Source organism: Oryctolagus cuniculus, chromosome 10, assembly GCF_051225735.1.
Source record: "Oryctolagus cuniculus isolate XC-2025 breed Fujian yellow rabbit chromosome 10, ASM5122573v1, whole genome shotgun sequence".
In the NCBI taxonomy this organism is placed as follows: Eukaryota; Metazoa; Chordata; class Mammalia; order Lagomorpha; family Leporidae; genus Oryctolagus; species Oryctolagus cuniculus.
Window position 1 is genome coordinate 56,140,639 of NC_142876.1, and position 20,879 is coordinate 56,161,517.

Sequence of the window (20,879 nt, forward strand, 5' to 3'; positions counted from 1 at the left end):
GATCAGAAATATTCCCACTGCTCTTAAGGTGTGGTAGGAAAGTTTAAAAAAATTACCAAAATGTTTATGAATCTTTATTTTGTACATAAAACATTTAACATTGGGAGCTGACATTGTGGTACAATGAAATAAGCTGCAACTTATAACGACAGCATCCCATACTGGTGTGCCAATTCAAGTCCCAGCTGCTCTGCTTCCAATCCAGCTTCTTCCTAATGTGCCTGGGAAAGGAGTGGAAGATGGCCCAAGTACTTTTATCCCTGTCATCCATGTGGGAGACATGGATGGAGTTCCAGGCTTCTGGCTTCAACCTGGCACTGCCCTAGCTATTGCAGGCATTTGGAGAGTGAACCAGTGGATGGAAAATCAAGCTCACTCTTTCTTTCTTCTCTCCACCCCCCCCAACTCTCCATTTCAAATAAATACATTTTTTTAAAAATTGTTTTACTTATTTTGAAAGGCAGAGTTCCAGAGAAAGAGAGGGAGAGACAGAGAGAGAAGTCTTCCATCCACTGCTTCACTCTCCAAATGGCTGCAAGGCCAGGGTTGGGCCAGGCAGAAGCCAGGAACCAGGAGTTTCTTCCGGGTCTACAATGCGGGTGCATGAGCCCAAGGACCTAGGCCATCTCCTGGTTTCCCAGGTGCATAAGCAGGGAGCTGGATCAAAAGTGGAGCAACCAGGACTCGAACCAGTGCCCATATGGAATGCCAGTGCTGCAGGCTGTAACTTAACCCACTAGACCACAGCACCAGCCCCAAATAAATAAATCTTTTTAAAAATTCATTAAGAAACAATTGACATGGACACTTTGTCATTAAAGAGGTACTTTGTCCTAAAAGTTAGTTGATTAGAATTAAATACTTCATTTGTACCCAGGCCCCATTGTGAAGGGTAAATTTCTGTTTTGAAAAGTGGAAATGGGGGTGAGTGTTTAGCTTATTAGTTAAGACACCTGCACCCCATAGCAGAGTACTTAGATTCAATACACATCTTTGGCTCCTGACCCCAAACTTCTGCTACTGCAGACCCTGGGAGGCAATGATGGCAGCTCAAGTAATTGGGCTCCTCCCCCGAACCCTGTGGGATCGAGTTCCTACTCCTGGTTTCAAATCAACCTAGTTTCAGCCCGGAGAACATTTGGAAATTGAACCAGCAGATGGGTGCTCTCCCTCTCCCCACCCCCTTTCCTTTTCCTCTTTCTCCCTCCCTCCCTCCTTCTGTCCCTCCCCTTTCCTTCTACCCTTACTTCTCCCTCTCTCTTTCAAATAAATAAATTTTAATGGAAATATTAAAGTTTGTGTTCTATAACTTAAAGTAATAAAATATCCTTTCTATATGCAAAAAGTGGAGAGGAAGGAGAAAATACCCAAGGAAAAATAACTGCATCATGCACAGAGGGTTGTTTTTTTTTTTTTTTTTTTTTTTTTTGTCAGTTTTCCTTAAACAGTAAGTATAACAGCCATGCACATGGCATCTGCATTGTATTAGATATTCTAAGGAATCTAGAGGTGATGCGGGGGTGGGAAACCATTTCCTATCAAGGGCCCTTTGGACATTTATAACAGTACTCATAGGCCATACAAAATTATCAGCTTAAAATTGTCCTGCTATAGATTTATTGAATTTCAAGTCCTGCCTGCAGTTGCCTTGGCAGGACCAGACCAAATGATTTCTGTGGGCCTTAAATGGCCTGTGGGCTGGACGTTCCCCACCTCTGAATTTTAAAATATATGGAAGAAAGTGGCCAGCGCTGTGGCTCAATAGGCTAATCCTCCGCCTTGCGGCGCCGGCACACCGGGTTCTAGTCCCGGTTGGGGCGCCAGATTCTGTCCCGGTTGCCCCTCTTCCAGGCCAGCTCTCTGCTGTGGCCTGGGAAGGCAGTGGAGGATGGCCCAGGTCCTTGGGCCCTGCACCCCATGGGAGACCAGGAGAAGCACCTGGCTCCTGCCATCGGATCAGTACGGTGCGCCGGCCGCAGCGCGCCGGCCGCGGCAGCCATTGGAGGGTGAACCAACGGCAAAGGAAGACCTTTCTCTGTCTCTCTCTCACTGTCCACTCTGCCTGTCCAAAAAAAAAAAAGTATATGGAAGAAAGTGTGTAGTTAGTTCTATGCACCCGCAGATGTTGGCATCTGAGTGGCATCCTGGAACCAATCCCATATGGATCCTGAAGGAGGACTGTAACTGTGTATGTATATAAAAGACAGGAATAGGCCAGCGCCGCGGCTCACTAGGCTAATCCTCTGCCTGCGGCGCCGGCACCCCAGGTTCTAGTCCTGGTCGGGGCGCCGGATTCTGTCCCGATTGCCCCTCTTCCAGGCCAGCTCTGCTGTGGCCCAGGAGGGCAGTGGAGGATGGCCCAAGTGCTTGGGCCCTGCACCCGCATGGGAGATCAGGAGAAGCACCTGGCTCCTGGCTTTGGATCGGTGCAGCGCGCCGGCAATAGCAGCTATTTGGGGGGTAACCAATGGAAGGAAGACCTGTCTCTCTGTCTCTCTCACTAACTCTGCCTGTCAAAAAAAAAAAAAAAAAAAAGACAGGAATAGTCCCCATGGACTCATCACGCAGCTTCAGTAATTAACAACGCATGGATATACTTGTTCCATCAGTGTCACCCTCCTCCCCCATTCACTCCCAACTCTGGTTATTTTATTTATTCATTTGAGAGGTGAGTGCTCTTATTTGCTGGTTCCCTTTCCAACTGCCTACAATGGCTGAGACGAGGGCGTTCCAAAGCCGGGAGCTGGGAACTCAGTCCAGGTATCCCACAGGACCTAACTATTTGAGCCATCACCACTGCCTCCCAGGGTCTGCAGTTTCAGGAAACTGGAATCAGAAGCCAGAGGCCAGTATTGAACCCAGGCTTTCTGATAAGGACTGTGGGCATCTTAAACTCTAGGCTAAACAGCCCTCCATTCTAATTATTGTGAACTAAATCTCAGATGTTATTTATTGGTATTACAGTTGGTATCTCCAAAAGGTAGAGTATCTTTTAAACAACAAGAAAAAGCAAAGGCCTAATACTGTTATCTCACCTGAACATAATTAAGTCATTCCTAAATATCATCAAATATAAAGTCAGTGTTCGTGTATTTCTCCATTAGCTATTTCTTTCTTTGATTTTACAGTATCTCTTAATCCATGGGTTCTTTCTTTTTATTTATTTATTTATTTATTTTTAAGATTTATTTATTTGAAAGACAGAGTTACAGAGAGGCAGAGGCAGAGAGAGAGAGGACTTCCATCCATTGGTTCACTTCCCAGATGACCGCAATGGCTGGAGCTGAGCCAATCTGAAGCCAGGAGCCAGGAGCTTCCTCCGGGTCTCCCACGTGGGTGCAGGGGCCCACGGACTCGGACCATCTTCTACTGCTTTCCCAAGACATAGCAGAGAGCTGGATCAGAAGTAGAGCAGCCAGGACTCAAACTTGTGCCCATATGGGATGCTGGCACTGCAGGCACCGGCCCCATCCATGGGTTCTTTCTACAGCTTCCTCCTTTTTTTCCCCCCTTCTTAGGATTTTTTTTTCTTTAGGTGATAAAATTAAATCTTTTGAGCCTTTCTTGAGGGTAATATTATTTTGCTGCTGAGTAACCAACAAGAACCATCTACAGCTACATGGGTTTGTCTACCCCTGGATCTTCCCACTCCTGAGTGCCGCTTCCAGCCCTTGCCGCTGGGTGCAAGCGGGCCCAGGTGACTCGTATGGCCACCCAGGGCAGTTGTCTCAGAATCTCAGGGGTCTACCCCAGATATCAGTAGTGGCTTTGCAGCCTCTCCAGGTGATTCCAACCCACAGCCACAGTTGAAAACATTCTCAGGATGAATTTCTCTCATTATTTATTTCTTAGAAGGATCCATACAAGTATGCAAGGAATAATTGTGTATTTGAGACATGCTCAAGCTGACTTGCCCCAAACAGTAGAGTTAGAAACATACCAGGGGATTCCAATTCAATCCCATCAAGGTGGCATGTACCAATGCCATCTCACTAGTCCCAGTGATCAATTTCTGTTCACAATTGATCACAATGATAGGACTAAGAGTCAAAGGGATCACATAAACAAGACTAGTATCTGAAAATACTAACCAATAGAACAAAAAACGGAGAGAACAATCCAACATGGGAAGTGGGATACACAGCAGACTCATAGAATGGCAGATGTTCTAAACAGCACTCTGGCCTCAGAATCAGCCCTTAAGGCATTCAGATCCGGCTGAAAAGCCCATGAGAATATTTCAGGCATGGAAAGCCAAGACACTCTGGCCAAAAAAAAAAAAAAAAAAACCCTAAATGAAAGATCTCCGCGAGTGAGATCCCAGTGGAAAGAACAGGTCATCAAAGAAGGAGGTACCTTTCTCTGAAGGGAGGAGAGAACTTCCACTTTGACTATGACCTTGTCTAAATATGATAAGAGTCAGTGAACTCAAAAGGCTTCCATAGCCTTGGCAACTCATGACTGGAGCCTAGGGAGATTACTGATGCCATAAATAAGAGTGTCAATTTGTTAAGTCAACAACAGGAGTCACTGTGCACTTACTCCCCATGTAGGATCTCTGTCCTTAATGTGCTGTACATTGTGGTTTAATGCTATAACTAGTACTCAAACAGTATTTTTCACTTTGTGTTTCTATGTGGGTGCAAACTGTTGAAATCTTTACTTAATGTATACTAAACTGATCTTCTGTCTATAAAGAGAATTGAAAATGAATCTTGATGTGAATGGAAGGGGAGAGGGAGTGGGAAAGGGGAGGGTTGCGGGTGGGAGGGAAGTTATGGGGGGGAAGCCATTGTAATCCATAAGCTGTACTTTGGAAATTTATATTCATTAAATAAAAATTTAAAAAAAGGAATAATTGTGTGATTTGTCCCATTCAAAGTTGAGTCAACTGCAAGTGAAATAAACACATGGATGAACATCAGGAAAGAACAAAGATACTTGGGTGCTTTTCTGAGCTAAAAGACTTAAACGTTGGTGTATCTTTTTCCTCTCTATAGTTAATATGAGGCCCACCACTAGAAGTTATCTGCCTTGGATTATGTAGCAAGTGAATCACCAAATGTCCTCTTTCTCCTTGTTTTAGAATGCTGCTCCTAAATTACCTGGGCAAAATTGGGACCAAAACTCCTTTGATGGCAGCTGCAACTTTCTCAGTTGGTTGGAATACTTTTGCTTGTTCAGAGTCATTGGAGAAACCACTCAACTGGCTGCTTTTTAATTACTATTTGACCACCTGTCTGCAGTCTTCAGTTAATAAGTGAGTCATCTGTGAAATCTTTTCCCTCCAAACTTTTTAGAATATGTGCCCCATCATAAAATATTTTAAAGCATAACACTGCCAATATGTATTTATTTATACATTATATTCAACCACTACTGTTCTAAAATATTCTCTATATTGTAAATTGTAATGCATACAAAATTTAAAATGTAAAGTGCAAGCTAAAAATAGAGATAAAAATAATTATTGTCATTTTCTTTCTGTTCCCAGTGGATTGTCTTGTATCACCCATGAGCTATGTGCTCCCACTTTGAATGTCACTGTTCTGAATCATTCTTCTAAATTATTCTTAAAGACTTAAAAACATTACTGTGTAATGTGTCAGGCAACATTTGGGGCTATTTCTCTGTTCTCCACTTGCTGCTAATTTTATCAGTACCAACTTCTTTCATAACTGTAACTATGAACAAGTGTTTTCAGTGCAGAATAATACGAGCCCCTTAAGCACATGCCTACAAGCCCAGTGTGTCAGAGATGGGCGAATGCAGTTCACTTGGAAATTCTCAGTTCCCATAGTTCTTTCTTTTTTAAGATTTATTCTGTCTTTTTTAAAGAATTACAGAGAGAGGTAGAGAGGCAGAAAGAGAGGTCTTCCATCTGCTGTTCACTCCCCAGATGGCCACAACACCCGGAGCTGAGCCAATCTGAAGCCAGGAGATTCTTGCGGGTCTCCCACGTGGGTGCAGGGCCCCAAGGACTTGGGCCATCCTCTGCTGCTTTCCAGAAGCATTAGCAGGGAGCTGGATAGGAAGTGGAGCAGCTGGGACTCAAACCATTGCCCATGTGGGATGCCAGCACTTCAGGCTGGGGCTTTAACCCACTGCACCACAGCACCAGCCCCTCCTATAAGTTCTTACATTATCACAATCTGTGTATTAATTTTTCCAGAATTCTTTGTGCAGTAAAGTTCATCTCAGCAAAGAACATAGATATTTCCTTTTTTTATGATTGTTACCATGCACTTTTAAGTGAATTGCGCAACTTAAATATAACTCTAAATAAAAATGCAGTTAATTTGTATATGACTTTTCTCTTTAAAGATTTATTTAGTTGAAAGTATTATGGTAGTGGAGAGAGAAAAAGAGTGAGAGGTCTTCCATCAGCAGATGGCTCACTCCCCAGATGGCTGCAATGGCTGGGGCTGGGCCAGGTCGAAACCAGGAGCCAGGAGTTTCATCCAGGTCTCCCATGTGAGTGGCAGGGGCCCAAGCACTTGGGTCATCTGCTGCTGCTTTTCCCAGGCCATTAGTAGGGAGCTAGATTGAAAATGAAGCAATCAGGGCCGGCGCCGCGGCTGACTAGGCTAATCCTCCGCCTAGCGGCGCCGGCACACCGGGTTCTAGTCCCGGTCGGGGCGCCGGATTCTGTCCCGGTTGCCCCTCTTCCAGGCCAGCCCTCTGCTGTGGCCAGGGAGTGCAGTGGAGGATGGCCCAGGTGCTTGGGCCCTGCACCCCATGGGAGACCAGGAAAAGCACCTGGCTCCTGGCTCCTGGCTCCTGGCTCCTGCCATCGGGTCAGCGCGGTGCGCCGGCCGCAGCGCGCTGGCCGCGGCGGCCATTGGAGGGTGAACCAACGGCAAAGGAAGACCTTTCTCTCTGTCTCTCTCTCTCACTGTCCACTCTGCCTGTCAAAAAAATAAAAAAAATAAAAATGAAGCAACCGGGACAGAAACCAGTGCCCATATGAGATGCTTAAATCACAAGCGGCATCTTTTTTTAAAAGCTTTTATTTATTTATTTAGAGTGCAGATGGAGAGAGGGAGAGACAGAGAGAAAGGTTTTCCATCCTCTGGTCACTCCCCAGATGGTCACAACGGCTGGAGCTTGGTCAATCCGAAGCCAGGAGACCCAGGCCACAGCAGTGAGCTGGATCAGAAGTGTAGCAGCCGGGATACGGCACCCATATGGGATTCTGGCACTATAGGCAGAGGCTTAACCCACTAGGCCACAGCATTGGCCCTACACAAGCAGCATCTTAACCTGCTGTGCCACAATGCTGGCCTCTGAATATGACTTTTATACTGAAAATCGACATTGAACATTGGATTTAAACTTAACCTGTTTGTGAAAATACAAATATTGTTGGGCCGGCGCCGCGGCTCACTAGGCTAATCCTCCGCCTAGCGGCGCCGGCACACCGGGTTCTAGTCCCGGTCGGGGCGCCGGATTCTGTCCCGGTTGCCCCTCTTCCAGGCCAGCCCTCTGCTGTGGCCCGGGAGTGCAGTGGAGGATGGCCCAGGTGCTTGGGCCCTGCACCCCATGGGAGACCAGGAAAAGCACCTGGCTCCTGGCTCCTGCCATCGGATCAGCGCGGTGCGCCGGCCGCAGCGCGCCGGCCGCGGCGGCCATTGGAGGGTGAACCAACGGCAAAGGAAGACTTTTCTCTCTGTCTCTCTCTCTCACTGTCCACTCTGCCTGTCAAAAAAAAAAAAAATATTGTTGATAAATACAGGCTGAGTATCCCTTATCTGAAATGCTTAAGACCAAAAGTGTTTTGGATTTCATATTTCGGATATTTTCATGTATGTAGTGAGATATGTTGAGGATGGGACCTAAATCTGAACACAGAATTCATTTATGTTTCATATATACCTTAAGTATGCAATCTGAACATAATTTTACACAACGATTTTTAATGATTTTGTGCATGTTGACTGCATCCCGTCCTGTGAGATCGGTGTGGAATTTTCCATTTGTGCTGTCATGTCAGTGCTCACAAGGTTTCAGATTTTTGGATTAAGTATGTTCTGCCTATATTGCTAAAAATATAACAAACCATCAGAACAGTAAGTACTCAAGTGGCTAATGAGGTGGAGGTCAAAGGCAAAAAACTAAAGAGGGATTTGAATTAAAATATCAGTTATACAACAAGAATGACTGATATTTTAAAAGCAGGTAAAAGTACAAATTCTGTTCTTTAATATAGCAGTTAAAAATAATGTCTTCTGTGCCTGGTCTTGTGGTGTAGGGATAGTGGGTAAAGCCACTGCCTGCGACACCAGCATCCCGTACTGGCACAGGTTTATGTCCCAGCTGTTCCACTTCTCATCCAGCACCCTGATAATGGCATGGGAAAAGCAGTGGAAGATGGCCCAAGTGCTTGGGCCCCTGCCACCCACATGAGAGACCTGGAAGAAACTCCTGGCTCCTGGAAAATAAATATAATTTTTAAATGTGTCTTCAGGTAATTTCTCAGTCTAAAGTAAGACCTCTTTGATCAAATTGGTTATTATTAGCAGCAGTGTATAGGTACAGGTTATTATAAAATAATATGTTTATTTTTACTTTAGAACAAACATCAGTATACAACTCCTGCTGTGTTTGATGAAGCAAATATTTATTGAGTACCAACATTATGCCCTGTTTTAGATGGTTTAGTTATTATTATGTATCTTTGGTCTGACTGAGGTAAGAATGACCTCGATTTTTATTTTTGAAATTCTTTTTTTCTAGGCACCGACACATGTTTGTAAAACAAATTGATATGGATCATGTCATGAAGGTAGGCAGAAACTCACTATGTTCTTTTTACTTCTTTTTTTGGATTCCAAGAATAGATACAATTTATTTTCATTTTTCAGGCTAAATCCATCAGAGAGTTTGATAAACGATTCACCTCAGTCATGTTTGGATACCGGACAATAGATGATTATTACACCGATGCTAGTCCCAACCTCCGACTGAAATCTGTAGGAATTCCAGTGTTGTGTCTGAATTCTGTAGATGATGTTTTCTCACCCAGTCATGGTAATGTTATTATTTTTGTATATATGCTGGCATGAGTTAACTTTTGAAATAATGTTCTTTTTAAGAAAATGCAGTTATAAATAAGATGTCAGTTATATGATATTTTCCACTGTGGGAGAAAGAAAACAGATACTCATGACTTAGTATATAAATGTTTCAGATCACTGAAGTGTTTTCAGAGTTTTATCTATTTCAGTGTATGAGCCTCAGAACAAGTTGTGCCTCTTAATATTTTGCTTGTTCTCAGTTTTATAACATTTCTTTCTTATCAAATATACTGTTTTTTGGACAATTTATGTTCCATTATTTCTGCCTCAAGAGAACATTGTCATTACTTGCCTCTCTTCCCTAGGTTCTCTTTTAGATTTATATTTATTTATTTGATAGGCTGAGCTACAGAGAGAGGGGGAGACAGAGAGAGAGAGAGAGAGAGAGAGAGATATCTTCCATCACTGGTTCACTCCACAAGTGGCCACAACGGCCAGAGCTGGGCCGATCCCACGTTGGTGCAGCAGCCCAAGCACTTGGGCCACCTTCCACTGCTTTTCCAGGCCATTAGCAGGGAGCTGGATCAGAAATGGAGCAGCTGAGACACGAACTGGCACCTATATGGGATGCCGGTGCTGCAGGTGGAGGCTTAGCCTACTATGTCACTTGAGGTTCTTATACAGAGGAATTTGAAGTTTTTCTTCCCTTTGAACCTGAAAGACAACTTGACATTTTGATAAAAACAATAGCCTTAAAAAATAAAAAAATTTAAAATAGCCTTGAATATATCAGGAAGTGGCGTATATTTGAAGATGGTTGTATTTGAAGGAAACAAATCTGTTTTTCTCCTGAATACTGTATAAAAAGACTTTTTTTTTCTAAAATCAACTTTCCTGCTTTCTTAATTCAGTAAATATGAAATTAGGGCGGACATTTGACATAATGATTAAAACGTAGCTTATGGGGCCAGTGCTGTGGGTAGGTTAAGCCTGCGCCTGTGGCACTGGCATCCCACATGGATACCAGTTCATGTCCCAGCTTCTCCTCTTCTGATCCTGCTTTCTTTATGGCCTGGGAAAGCAGTGGAGGATGACCCAGGTGCCTGGGCCCTTGCACCTGCATGGGAGATCCAGAGAAAGCTTCTGGCTTCTGGCTTCAGATTGGCCCAGCTCTGGCCATTACAGCCATCTGGGGAGTAAGCCAGCAGATGGAAGACCTCTCTCTTTGTCCCTCTCTCTCTAGCTCTGCCTCTCAAATAAATAAATAAATCTTAAAAAAAAAAAAAAATAGTAGCCTGTGATGCCTGTATCGCATACTAGAGTACCTGGGTTCAAGTCCTGGCTCTGCTCTCATTTCCAGCTTCCTGCTAAGGTATGAGGTGAAGGTTCAAATAGTTGGGTTCCTGCCCCCTTGTAGGAGACCTATATTGAGTTTTTGACTCCTGGGCATTTGGGGAGTGAACCAGCAGATAGAAGGTGATTCTGTCTGTGTCTCTTTCTTTCTCCCTCTCAAATAAAATAAACAGATAATACAATTTTTAAATTTTTTGTAATTATTTTTTAAGGATTATCTTTTTCTTTTTAAAAATTTATTTATTTATTTATTTATTTGAAAGTCAGAGTTACACAGAGAGAGGAGAGGCAGAGTGAGAGAGAGGTCTTCCATCCAATGGTTCATTCCCCAATTGGCCACAACAGCCGGAACTGTGCGGATCTGAAGCCAGGAGCCAGGAGCCTCCTCTGGGTCTTCCACTGCTCTCCCAGGCCACAGCAGAGAGCTGGATCGGAAGTGGAGCAGCTGGGTTTTGAACCGGTGCCCATATGGGATGCCGGTGCTTCAGGCCAGGGCGTTAACTTGCTGTGCCACAGCACCGGCCCCAAATTTTTTGTAATTTTGTAAAAACTTTTTAGAAATGTGGAATTTAATAACAAAATACATGTGTATATGTTCATACATTGAAGCTATAAATAAGAGGATTTGAAGTAATCACACTAACTTTTTTTTTCCCAAAGTTTTCCGTCTAAGGAGACAAGGATGTTTTCTTTTTTTCAAGATTACTTATTTATTTGAAATTCAGAGTTACAGAGAGGCAGAGGCAGAGAGAAGGAGATCTTCCATCTGCTGGTTCACTCCCCAGATGGTTGCAACAGCTGGAGCTGGGGCTGGGGCTGGGCCAGACCAAAGCCCAGGAGCCAGAAGCTTCTCCTGGTCTCCCCCATGGGTACAGGGGACCCAAGAACTTGGGCCATCTCCCTCTGCTTTCCAAGGCACATTAACAGAGAGCTGGATCAGAAGTGGAGCAGCCGGGACTAGAAAGGCGCCCAATGGGATGCCAGTGCCGCAGGCAGGGCTTTATCCCCTATGCCACAGCACCGGCCCCAATCACACTAAGTTAAGGGTAGGTAGAGTTGACCTCTAATATTTTTCTAATGAAATTTTACAAAGTAATTTTTAAAACTTCTCCTTACTTTCCCTTTAAATATTTAAAAAAACATTTCCCCAAGGACTTCATTTGAAAAACTTACTGTAAAAATGTTAGAAAATCCCTGAGGTCGGCGCCGGCACACCGGGTTCTAGTCCCGGTCGGGGCCCCGGATTCTGTCCCGGTTGCCCCTCTTCCAGGCCAGCTCTCTGCTGTGGCCAGGGAGTGCAGTGGAGGATGGCCCAGGTGCTTGGGCCCTGCACCCCATGGGAGACCAGGAAAAGCACCTGGCTCCTGGCTCCTGCCACCGGATCAGCGCGGTGCGCCGGCCGCAGCGCGCCTCCGCGGCGGCCATTGGAGGTTGAACCAACGGCAAAGGAAGACCTTTCTCTCTGTCTCTCTCTCTCACTGTCCACTCTGCCTGTCAAAAAAAAAAAAAAAAAAAAAAAAAAAAAAGAAAGAAAATCCCTGAGGTATATATACTTTTAAATCACCCATCATTTCTCTAGGAAACCCATTTTATGGTGTGGTTGATGATTAACCACAGGTAATTTTTAAATAGTGGGAACTTCTGGCATTTGACCACAGATGAGAAGATGCGACTGTGAACTTCAGTGGCAGCTGTTCCCTGTTGATCGTGCAGCATGTTTTCACTGGATTAAGTCTACTATTCCCCCATCCAGTTCTATATGTCACCCACTCTTCTACCAACGGAAACTTCCCAGCACCTAACCTGACCCACTTGACGTTGAGACTCGTTACTTCCTGTCCTTTGCCAAGCTCTTAAAATAGTCACGCCACGCCGAGATAGTGGACAATTGTCTGCAGCCTGAGAACAGGCAGGCTGCCGCTTTCACATGACTCAAATGTCACACCGCCTTTTGTTCTTCTGCTGTGACTGTAACTCTCAGTGTTGGAAATCTCCTAGTGTATCCCAAGTGTGAAATCGGGGCTCTTAAATAACTCCATTAGAAGTGAGTCGGGCACTCTGTGTATGGCGAAAAAGCAAAGCAAAAAGCCATCCGTGTGTGTTCCCGCACCGCTACCACCACCTCCTCCTCCTCAAGTTCCCTGCCCGATCCCAAGATGGGAGCTATGCAGCCTTAGGACAGGTGTGCGTTCCGGGCCTCTCTTGGGTAAGAGTTCGGCTTGCAGTGCCTTGCTCTAGGGTCTCTCAGCATGTAAGGGGTCCAATTTGGCAAGTTGTCTGAGAACAGGCGACTCGTGTCCAGCAGCGCACCACCTTGGAAAGGGCCCAGCTCTCGGATAGTGAGTTAATGTCCTATCTCTCCTTGGAAGGCCGTGGGGTTAGGGAGATCTCACCTTTAGGTAGCTCATTTACCCCTAAAACTCATCCCAGGATGCGAAGATCTAAGTATGCATCAACCACGTTATTTGAATGAGGGAGATAAGACTTACAGTGTCTGAAATCAAATCTCATACCAGGTTGTGATCCATTAAAGATCTTAAGTCTGATATTTTCACTGACCTGTAAACAAAGGAGAAAACAATGAAGCAACTTTAATTCATGTCCTATAAAATATATACAAAAAGACTTTTGTAAGGCTGTGAAAAGACAGTCCTTACTGGTGAATTAATTATATCAAATAGAGCCAGTACATTTTCTAAGTAAAGTTTTTTCTCTTGACTATAAATTCCGAAAAGGAAAAATATAAGCACTCATGTTTCAGGGACCAAAAATAAGCACTGCTATCATTTGGGAGAAGTTTATTCCTTTAACTATCTAAAATGTTTTTACTACAAAAATCACATTTATGGGCCGGTGCTGTAGTGTAGCGGGTTAAGTCAAGGCTTGCAGTGCCAGAATCCCATATAAGTTCCGGTTCATGTCCTGGCTTCTCCACTTCCAATCTAGCTCCCTGCTAATGTTCCTGGGAAAGGAGTAGAGGACGACCCAAGTCCTTGGGCCCCTATACCCACTGAGGAGACCCAGAAGAGGCTCTTGCTTTTGGCCTGGCGCAGCCCAGCCCCAGTCATTGTGGCCACTTGGGGAGTTCACCAGCAGATGGAAGAGCTCTCTCTCACTCTCTGTATCCTTCTCTCTGTATATAACTCTGCCTTTCAGACAAATAAGTAAATATTTTTTTAAAAAACTATGATTTTTGATGCCGGCGCCGTGGCTCATTAGGCTAATCCACCGCCTTGCGGCGCCGGCACACCAGGTTCTAGTCCCGGTCGGGACACCGGATTCTGTCCCAGTTGCCCCTCTTCCAGGCCAGCTCTCTGCTGTGGCCAGGGAGTGCAGTGGAGGATGGCACAAGTGCTTGGGCCCTGCACCCCATGGGAGACCAGGAGAAGCACCTGGCTCCTGCCATCGGATCAGCGCGGTGCGCCGGCCGCAGCGGCCATTGGAGGGTGAACCAACGGCAAAGGAAGACCTTTCTCTCTGTCTCTCTCTCACTGTCCACTCTGCCTGTAAAAAACAAAAACAAAAACAAAAACAAAAAACTATGATTTTTGAATCCCTAATACAGCCTCCAATTGGCCTCAGGAATCTGATTTCATGTCCAGTAAATCAAAATTGTACATAAAGGATTTTTAACTCTCACAAAGATGCTAATATTAGTTGGTTTCCCTGTAAAAACATATAAGTGGGAAAGCTGTGGACACAACACAGTATTTAACATGCCTTCAGTTATCTTACTTTAATTTCTTCAAACAAGACTTAGCTTATACTTCTGTGTTGTGATTAAAGCTTAGATTAATTCTTCTAAAAATGAGGTTCCAGTACATGACCATAAACAGTTATAACACAGATAGTGAACCTCATAAATTTGTGCAATTTTTTTTAATTTTTACTTTGTTTCTGAGCATATACTTATTTTTTAATTTTATTTTTAAATTATTTTACTTATTTAAAAGGCAGAAAACAAAAGAGAGATTGAGAGAGGCAGAGACAGAGAGAATGAAAAGTCTCGTGTGCTGATTCATTCCCCAGATGCCTGCAACAGCCAGGGTTGGCTTAGCCTGAAGCCTGAAGCCAGGGACTCCGTCTGGGACTCTCAAGTGGGTAGCAGGGATCCATGTACTTGTCATCACTTGCTGCCTACCAGGATGTGCATTGTTAGGAAGCTGAATTGGAAGAAGGGTTGGGACTCAGCCTCAGGCTCTCTGATATGGATACAGGTGTCCCAAGCTCATCTTAAACACACAAAATGCCCTCTCCTAATTTGTGTAATTTTATGTGTCAATTTAAAAAATCTATTTCTTTTAAAAATATGATGGTTGGAGCCTGCGTTGTGGTGCTGTTGCCTGCATTGCCAACATCCCTTGTCGGTGCCGATTCAAGTCCCAACTGCTCCACTTCCAATCCAGCTCCCTGCTAATGTGCCTGAGAAAGCAGCAGAAGATGGCCCAAGCACTCATGTGGGAGATCCAGAAGAAGTTCCTGGCTCCTGGCTTTGGCCTGGCCCAGCCCTGGCTATTGTGGCCATCTGGGGAATGAACTAGCAGATGGAAATCCAACCTCTGTCTCTGCCTTTGCCTCACCGTCTCTGTAACTCTTTCAAATAAATAAATAAATCTTAAAAAAAAAAAAAAGATATGATGGTGGATATAAATAGATTCATCCCATTTAGCCATGCTGATTACTTATGAGTATATTCGTTTAATGATGTTTTTTATTTATATTGGTTTTCATTTTCCTAACAAAAATGGTAACTGTGTTTTTTTCTCTCTCTCTCCTTCCTCTTACTGCCACCCCTTTTCTTCCTCAAGCTATTCCAATAGAAACTGCTAAGCAAAACCCTAACGTTGCTTTGGTCCTCACGTCTTACGGAGGCCATATTGGTTTTCTGGAAGGAATCTGGCCAAGGCAATCCACTTACATGGATCGAGTCTTCAAGCAGTTTGTGCAGGCCATGGTAGAGCATGGACATGAGCTTTCTACCATGTAGTTCTTGGGGTGCATTTTGGCTGAAGAACCATTGTAAAGGTATCTCCAATTAGTGCACAAATTTTAACTACTGTAAATATAGAAAATAAGCCAGCATATGGGTGAAGAGGTCCAGAATGACAAGCAAAAACTACTTTTTAGGGAAACAAAACACCTTTGTAGCAAGAAATTAAATATAGAATTAGATTGTTACTTATGTAGATTTTATTTTTACTACGCCTTACCAAATATGACCTTAAATAAAGTAGTACATACATGAAATTGCACTTAACCAAAACTATTGTGTAAGATTTTAATTCCTCAGGGTTTTAATTTAGGCTAGTATTTTTTTAGATTACTCATTTTAGGTGATTTAATGGTACTTTAATAACTGTTAAGAGATTTTGGTTATATGGATGTAAATTATAAGTTGGCACATTCCTAAGGGTATTTATACTTGATGATAACATGAAAACCGAAATAAAATACAATGGGCTAAATCTTTTATGTATTCTAACTCTGAAGGGCAAGTGCAACGATGTTAGACTGATTTATATACATGCTCTTCTACTCTAATAATATTAAATTAGGGCTGATTTATGTTTTATAATGATTATAATTTACGAGCTTATTTTTAAAATAGTATATGTGTACACATATGTATCATTATATTAAAATAAATTATATCATTTTAAATTGTTTGTGAGATTTTGTCTAAAGAGTCTAGAAGATAATTCCTAAAAAGTAGCTTATGATAATTCCATGAATGCAGTAGTAATAAAACTGTTTTGCTTGACTGTTTCCAGACTATCAGGTTCATATCATTTGTGCCAGTTAAGAATACTTTTAGGGCAGGTGTTTGGCCTAGCAGTTAAGTTGCTATTTGAAACACCTGTGTCCCACATCAGAGTACCGGAGTTTGACCTGGCTCCAATTCCTCACTCCAGCTTCCTGCTAACGCAGACCCTGGAAGGCAGCCATGAAGGCTGAAGTAATTGGATTCTTGCCACTCACATGAAAGACCTGTATTGCGTTCCCAGCTCCAGCTTTGGCTATTGCAGGCATTTAGAGAATTGAGCAGCAGATGGGAGCTCTAAATGCCTGCCTCTCAAATAGATACTTGCAGCTACTGGAAACCCAACAGTGCCTTAATGAATAACGACATTGAATTACCCTAATGTCAAGGCATCCAAGAGCTCTCCTGGTAGGCAGGCCGAGGAATTTATCAGTGTCCTCAAAGGCCCAGGCTCAATTTCCACTCCACCCTTAGCCAGATGGGTAGTTGTCTTAGATACCAGGATAGCTTCTTCTGGTCCAAACATCACTTTTCTGCAGTATACTGCATGCAATATGAATGAGAATTTCCTGGATATATGAAAAGCTCCCACAAGTCAAATAATACCAACAATCCAATAGAGAATGGACAATGTACAGAAATGGGATGACTCTTTAAACATATGAGATATTTGACCTCATTGATAATAAAGATAAATGCAAATTGAACTACTTGATAATACTCGCAACATTTGTTTTTTTAAGAAAGATTTATTTATTTATTTGAAAGGCAGTTACAGAGAGGCAGAGCAGAGAGTGAAAGAGAGAGAGGTCTTCAATCTGCTGGTTCATGAACTCCCAGATGGCCACAATGGCCAGAGTAGTGCCGATCTGAAGGCAGGATCCAGGAGCTTCTTCTGGGTCTTCCACGTGGATGCAGGGGCCTAAGGACTTGGGCCATCTTTCACTGCTCTCCCAGGCCATAGCAGAGAGCTGGATCGGAAGTGGAGCAGCTGGGGCTCAAACCGGTGTCCATATCGGATGCTGGCACTGCAGACGGTGACTTTATCCTCTACACCACAGCACTGGCCCCACTATTTTTTCAATTAACAGTTTTGGTAAGGATGGGGAACAGGCACCATGTATGAGACTTTAAAGTTGATCAATGTCTATAGAAGACAGTATGTCAATATCTACCAAGCAATACAAAAATACCTTTGACCTTGCAATTTCATTTCCAAGAATATATCTTAAAGATATGTTGCTACACATGTGAAATATGTGCAAGATAATAGTGTTGTGATACAAAAACATAGAAGACAACTTAAACGCTAATCAATTTGGAACTGGTTAAATCAGTTGAGGTCTATTCATATAGTGAAATATTTACCATTGCAAAATTATACATTGAGAATCTCTTATCCAAAATGCTTGAAGCCAGAAGTGTTTCAGGTTTTGGAGTTCTTAGGATTTGGGGATATTTGCATAGACCTTACCAGTTGAGCATCCCTAAACCAAAAATCCAGAATTTGACATGCTCTATAATTCAGATTTCAGATATTCTGATGAGGGATGCTCTGAGGGATTTTTGTTGTTGTTGTTTTAATTTTTTTGACAGGCAGAGTGGACAGTGAGAGAGACAGAGAGAAAGGTCTTCCTTTTTTTGCCGTTGGTTCACCCTCCAATGGCCGCTGCGGCTGGCGCGCAGCGGCCAGCGCACCGCACTGATCCGAAGCCAGGAGCCAGGTGCTTCTCCTGGTCTCCCATAGGGTGCAGGGCCCAAATACTTGAGCCATCCTCCACTGCACTCCGTGGCCACAGCAGAGAGCTGGCCTGGAAGAGGGGCAACCGGGACAGAATCCAGCACCCCGACCAGGACTAGAACCTGGTGTGCCGGCGTCGCAAGGCAGAGGATTAGCCTATTGAGCCGCGGCGCCAGCTCTGAGGGATGTTAAGAAAGGATCGCTAAGGAATGTTAAGAAGAGGAGCAAGGAATAGTATGTGTGTTTTTGTGTGTATTTTGTACACAAAATGTAGCAAAGTACCAAATATAAATATGAACAGAATTTCTGGGAAGATACAGAAGAACTGGCAAATATAGAGAATATTAGTCATTTTTATAAAGATTTATTTATTTATTTAAAGAGTGATAGGGGGCCGGCGCCGCGGCTCAATTTTTTAATCCTCCACCTAGCGGCGCCGGCACTCCAGGTTCTAGTCCCGGTCAGAGCGCCGGATTCTTTCCCAGTTGCCCCTCTTCCAGGCCAGCTCTCTGCTGTGGCCCGGGAAGGCAGTGGAGGATGGCCCAAGTGCTTGGGCCCTGCACCCCATGGGAGACCAGGAGAAGCACCTGGCTCCTGCCTTCGGATCAGCGCGGTGCGCCGGTCGCAGAGCGCCAGCCGTGGCGGCCATTGGAGGGTGAACCAACGGCAAAAAAAGGAAGACCTTTCTCTCTGTCTCTCTCTCTCACTATCCACTCTGCCTGTCAAAAAAAAAAAAAAAAAAAAAAAAAAAAAAAAAAAAAGAGTGATAGGGATAGAGAAGGAGGAATTCCACGTTTGGAAATCACTAGAGTTCTAAAAGTTACTAGAAATTAGGGAAGTTGCTATTGTCTGTGGCAGTTGTCATGCTTAGCTTTTCACTGGCCTTCACCAGTAAACTATAAATACAGTGAGGACAGGAAACACTGCTCTCTTTCATCCCCTGGGACCAACAGTCTAGGCTTATATTAGGTTCTTAATAAATATTTGTTGTTAATTAATAATACTTGATTATTTGGCTCTGGTGCTAATGGAAAGCTAGAATTACATACAAATCAGGAGTGGCAAGAAGAGGCATTTTGCTTGCAGGCTGTCCCTGGATCAGAACATCTGGTAAAGCCATCTGTTTCCCCTGCAGACTTCAGTCAAAATGGTAATTTTTAAATTCTCACACTTACTGTGAACCTAATATAGCACTGGTCACAAGGTAAGCACTCATTTTTTTAGAACCTAATTTGGAGTCAACAATGACAATCTGCAAGGTCAGGTGATAAAGCATTCCTAGGAAATGTGCTATTTTAACTCTAGTTGTCATGTATAAGACAGTATTTTGTCCCTAACTTTTGCTAAAACACATTAAGGTACCAAAAAGAAGCTGGTGTTTGTTCCTCCTGCTGCAGTACAATGGCATCATGTGGATGGATACCTAATGCAGCAAAAGTTGCTGGAGATGTTTGTTTGCTTTTATTGTCTTGCTTTTGTTTTATTGTCAAGTAAAGATGTTGATATTTATATAATCGTGGCCCCGTGACAGCTAAAGAACAATGCTTTCAGCTTTTGTCATAGGTATTATAAAGCTGTGAATTGCTCATTCGTGCTGTTTATCCCTATTCCCAATACTAAACCTTGGAAACATTTTTTCCGGGTCTACGGCAGTCTAAATGTGGAAGTTACTTTGTTACGCTGAAAAGATAGTGAAAAGCAAGAATTTGGCAAGAGTAATTTACTCCTCTGAATGTCTCTTAAAAATAAAGCACCCCATGGGAGACCAGGAGAAGTACCTGGCTCCTGCCATTGGATCAGCGCGGTGCGCCGGCTGCAGCGCGCCAGCTGCGGCGGCCATTGGAGCATGAACCAACGGCAAAGGAAGACCTTTCTCTCTGTCTCTCTCTCTCTCACTGTCCACTCTGCCTGTCAAAAAAATAAAATAAAATAAAATAAAAAATAAAGACAATGATGTGACTCAGGTATGGAAGACTTCTCTGTCGGTTAAGAGCATGCCTCCGTAAGAGTTTACTGCTGGACACTGGAGTGTCTGTGCCTCCTGGAAGGGGCTATCTTCCCCCCAGACTTAGATGCTAGTGCTGAAATCTTTCAGGTAGTGCAGTCGTCATATCTAGTTCATCTGCACTTCAGGTTTGTTGCTGCTCACATTATCAAGGGTGGGTACCAGCTGGGTGTCAATAAGCAGGCAGCAACAGCCGAGGCTGGGCCAGGCCGAAGCCAGGAGCCTTCTTCCTGGCCTCCCATGTGGGTGGCAGGGGCCCAAACACTTGGGCCATCTTCTGCTGCTTTTCCCAGACCATAACAGGGAACTGGGTCATAAGTGGAGCAGCTGGGACAGAATGGTGCCCAAATGGGATGCTGGCATTGCAGGCAGTAGCTTTCCCTGCTATGCCACAATGCCAGCCCCCTCACCCCCACCCCATGTCTGTAAATTTTAACTATCCCATTTATCTGCTCTACTTTACATATGGGAATACATAGAATTTTAGATTTTTTTGCTCTATTTTTCCATGTTCAAAATGAAGCATTAAGAGTACTGAATTCCTGGGCTGTGAATATAGTTAATTTCTACTGCCATCTAGTAGTATTCCAATATGACCTTTTAAACCTCTAGGCTTTCTTACCAAAAGTTAAAGAGACACTCTGAGAAATAATGTAGAATGAACTATTATGTACTTTTTATGAAAAATATTCTGAAGTAATAGATGTTTACACTATTAAAAATGTCTAGGGTCGTACAGATTCCAACACCATATCATGGCACTGGTTTGAGTCTGTTGCTTCCACCCAGCTTCCCATCCAGCTCCCTGCTAATGTGCTTGGGAATGAAGCAGAAGATAGTCCGAGTTCTTGAGTCCCTAACACCCACATGGGAGACCCAGATGGAGTTCTGAGCTTCTAGGTGTGGCCTGGACTAAACTTAGCTGTTGCTGCCATCTGGAAGCTACCCAGCAGATGAAAGACACTCCTCTCTCTCTCTCACTCTTTCTCATTCTGCCTTTCA

General features: G+C 43.7%; 1 protein-coding gene across 3 annotated transcripts in view; it reads left to right on the forward strand.

Annotated features, from left to right (window-relative positions):
- The window catches only part of ABHD3 (abhydrolase domain containing 3, phospholipase), a 93,108-nt gene extending 77,077 nt beyond the window's left edge, over positions 1-16,031 (forward strand). For all 3 annotated transcript variants that reach the window (XR_016214603.1, XM_089305843.1, XM_051852073.3), the window contains 4 exons: positions 5,087-5,260; positions 8,737-8,785; positions 8,865-9,030; positions 15,179-16,031. Coding sequence is in view for 2 of the 3 variants with exons in the window: in XM_089305843.1 (XP_089161969.1) it covers positions 5,087-5,260; positions 8,737-8,785; positions 8,865-9,030; positions 15,179-15,357 (568 nt within the window). In the remaining variant the exon portion in view is untranslated. The remainder of the gene's footprint in view (positions 1-5,086; positions 5,261-8,736; positions 8,786-8,864; positions 9,031-15,178) is intronic.
- Positions 16,032-20,879: the final 4,848 nt, after the last annotated feature.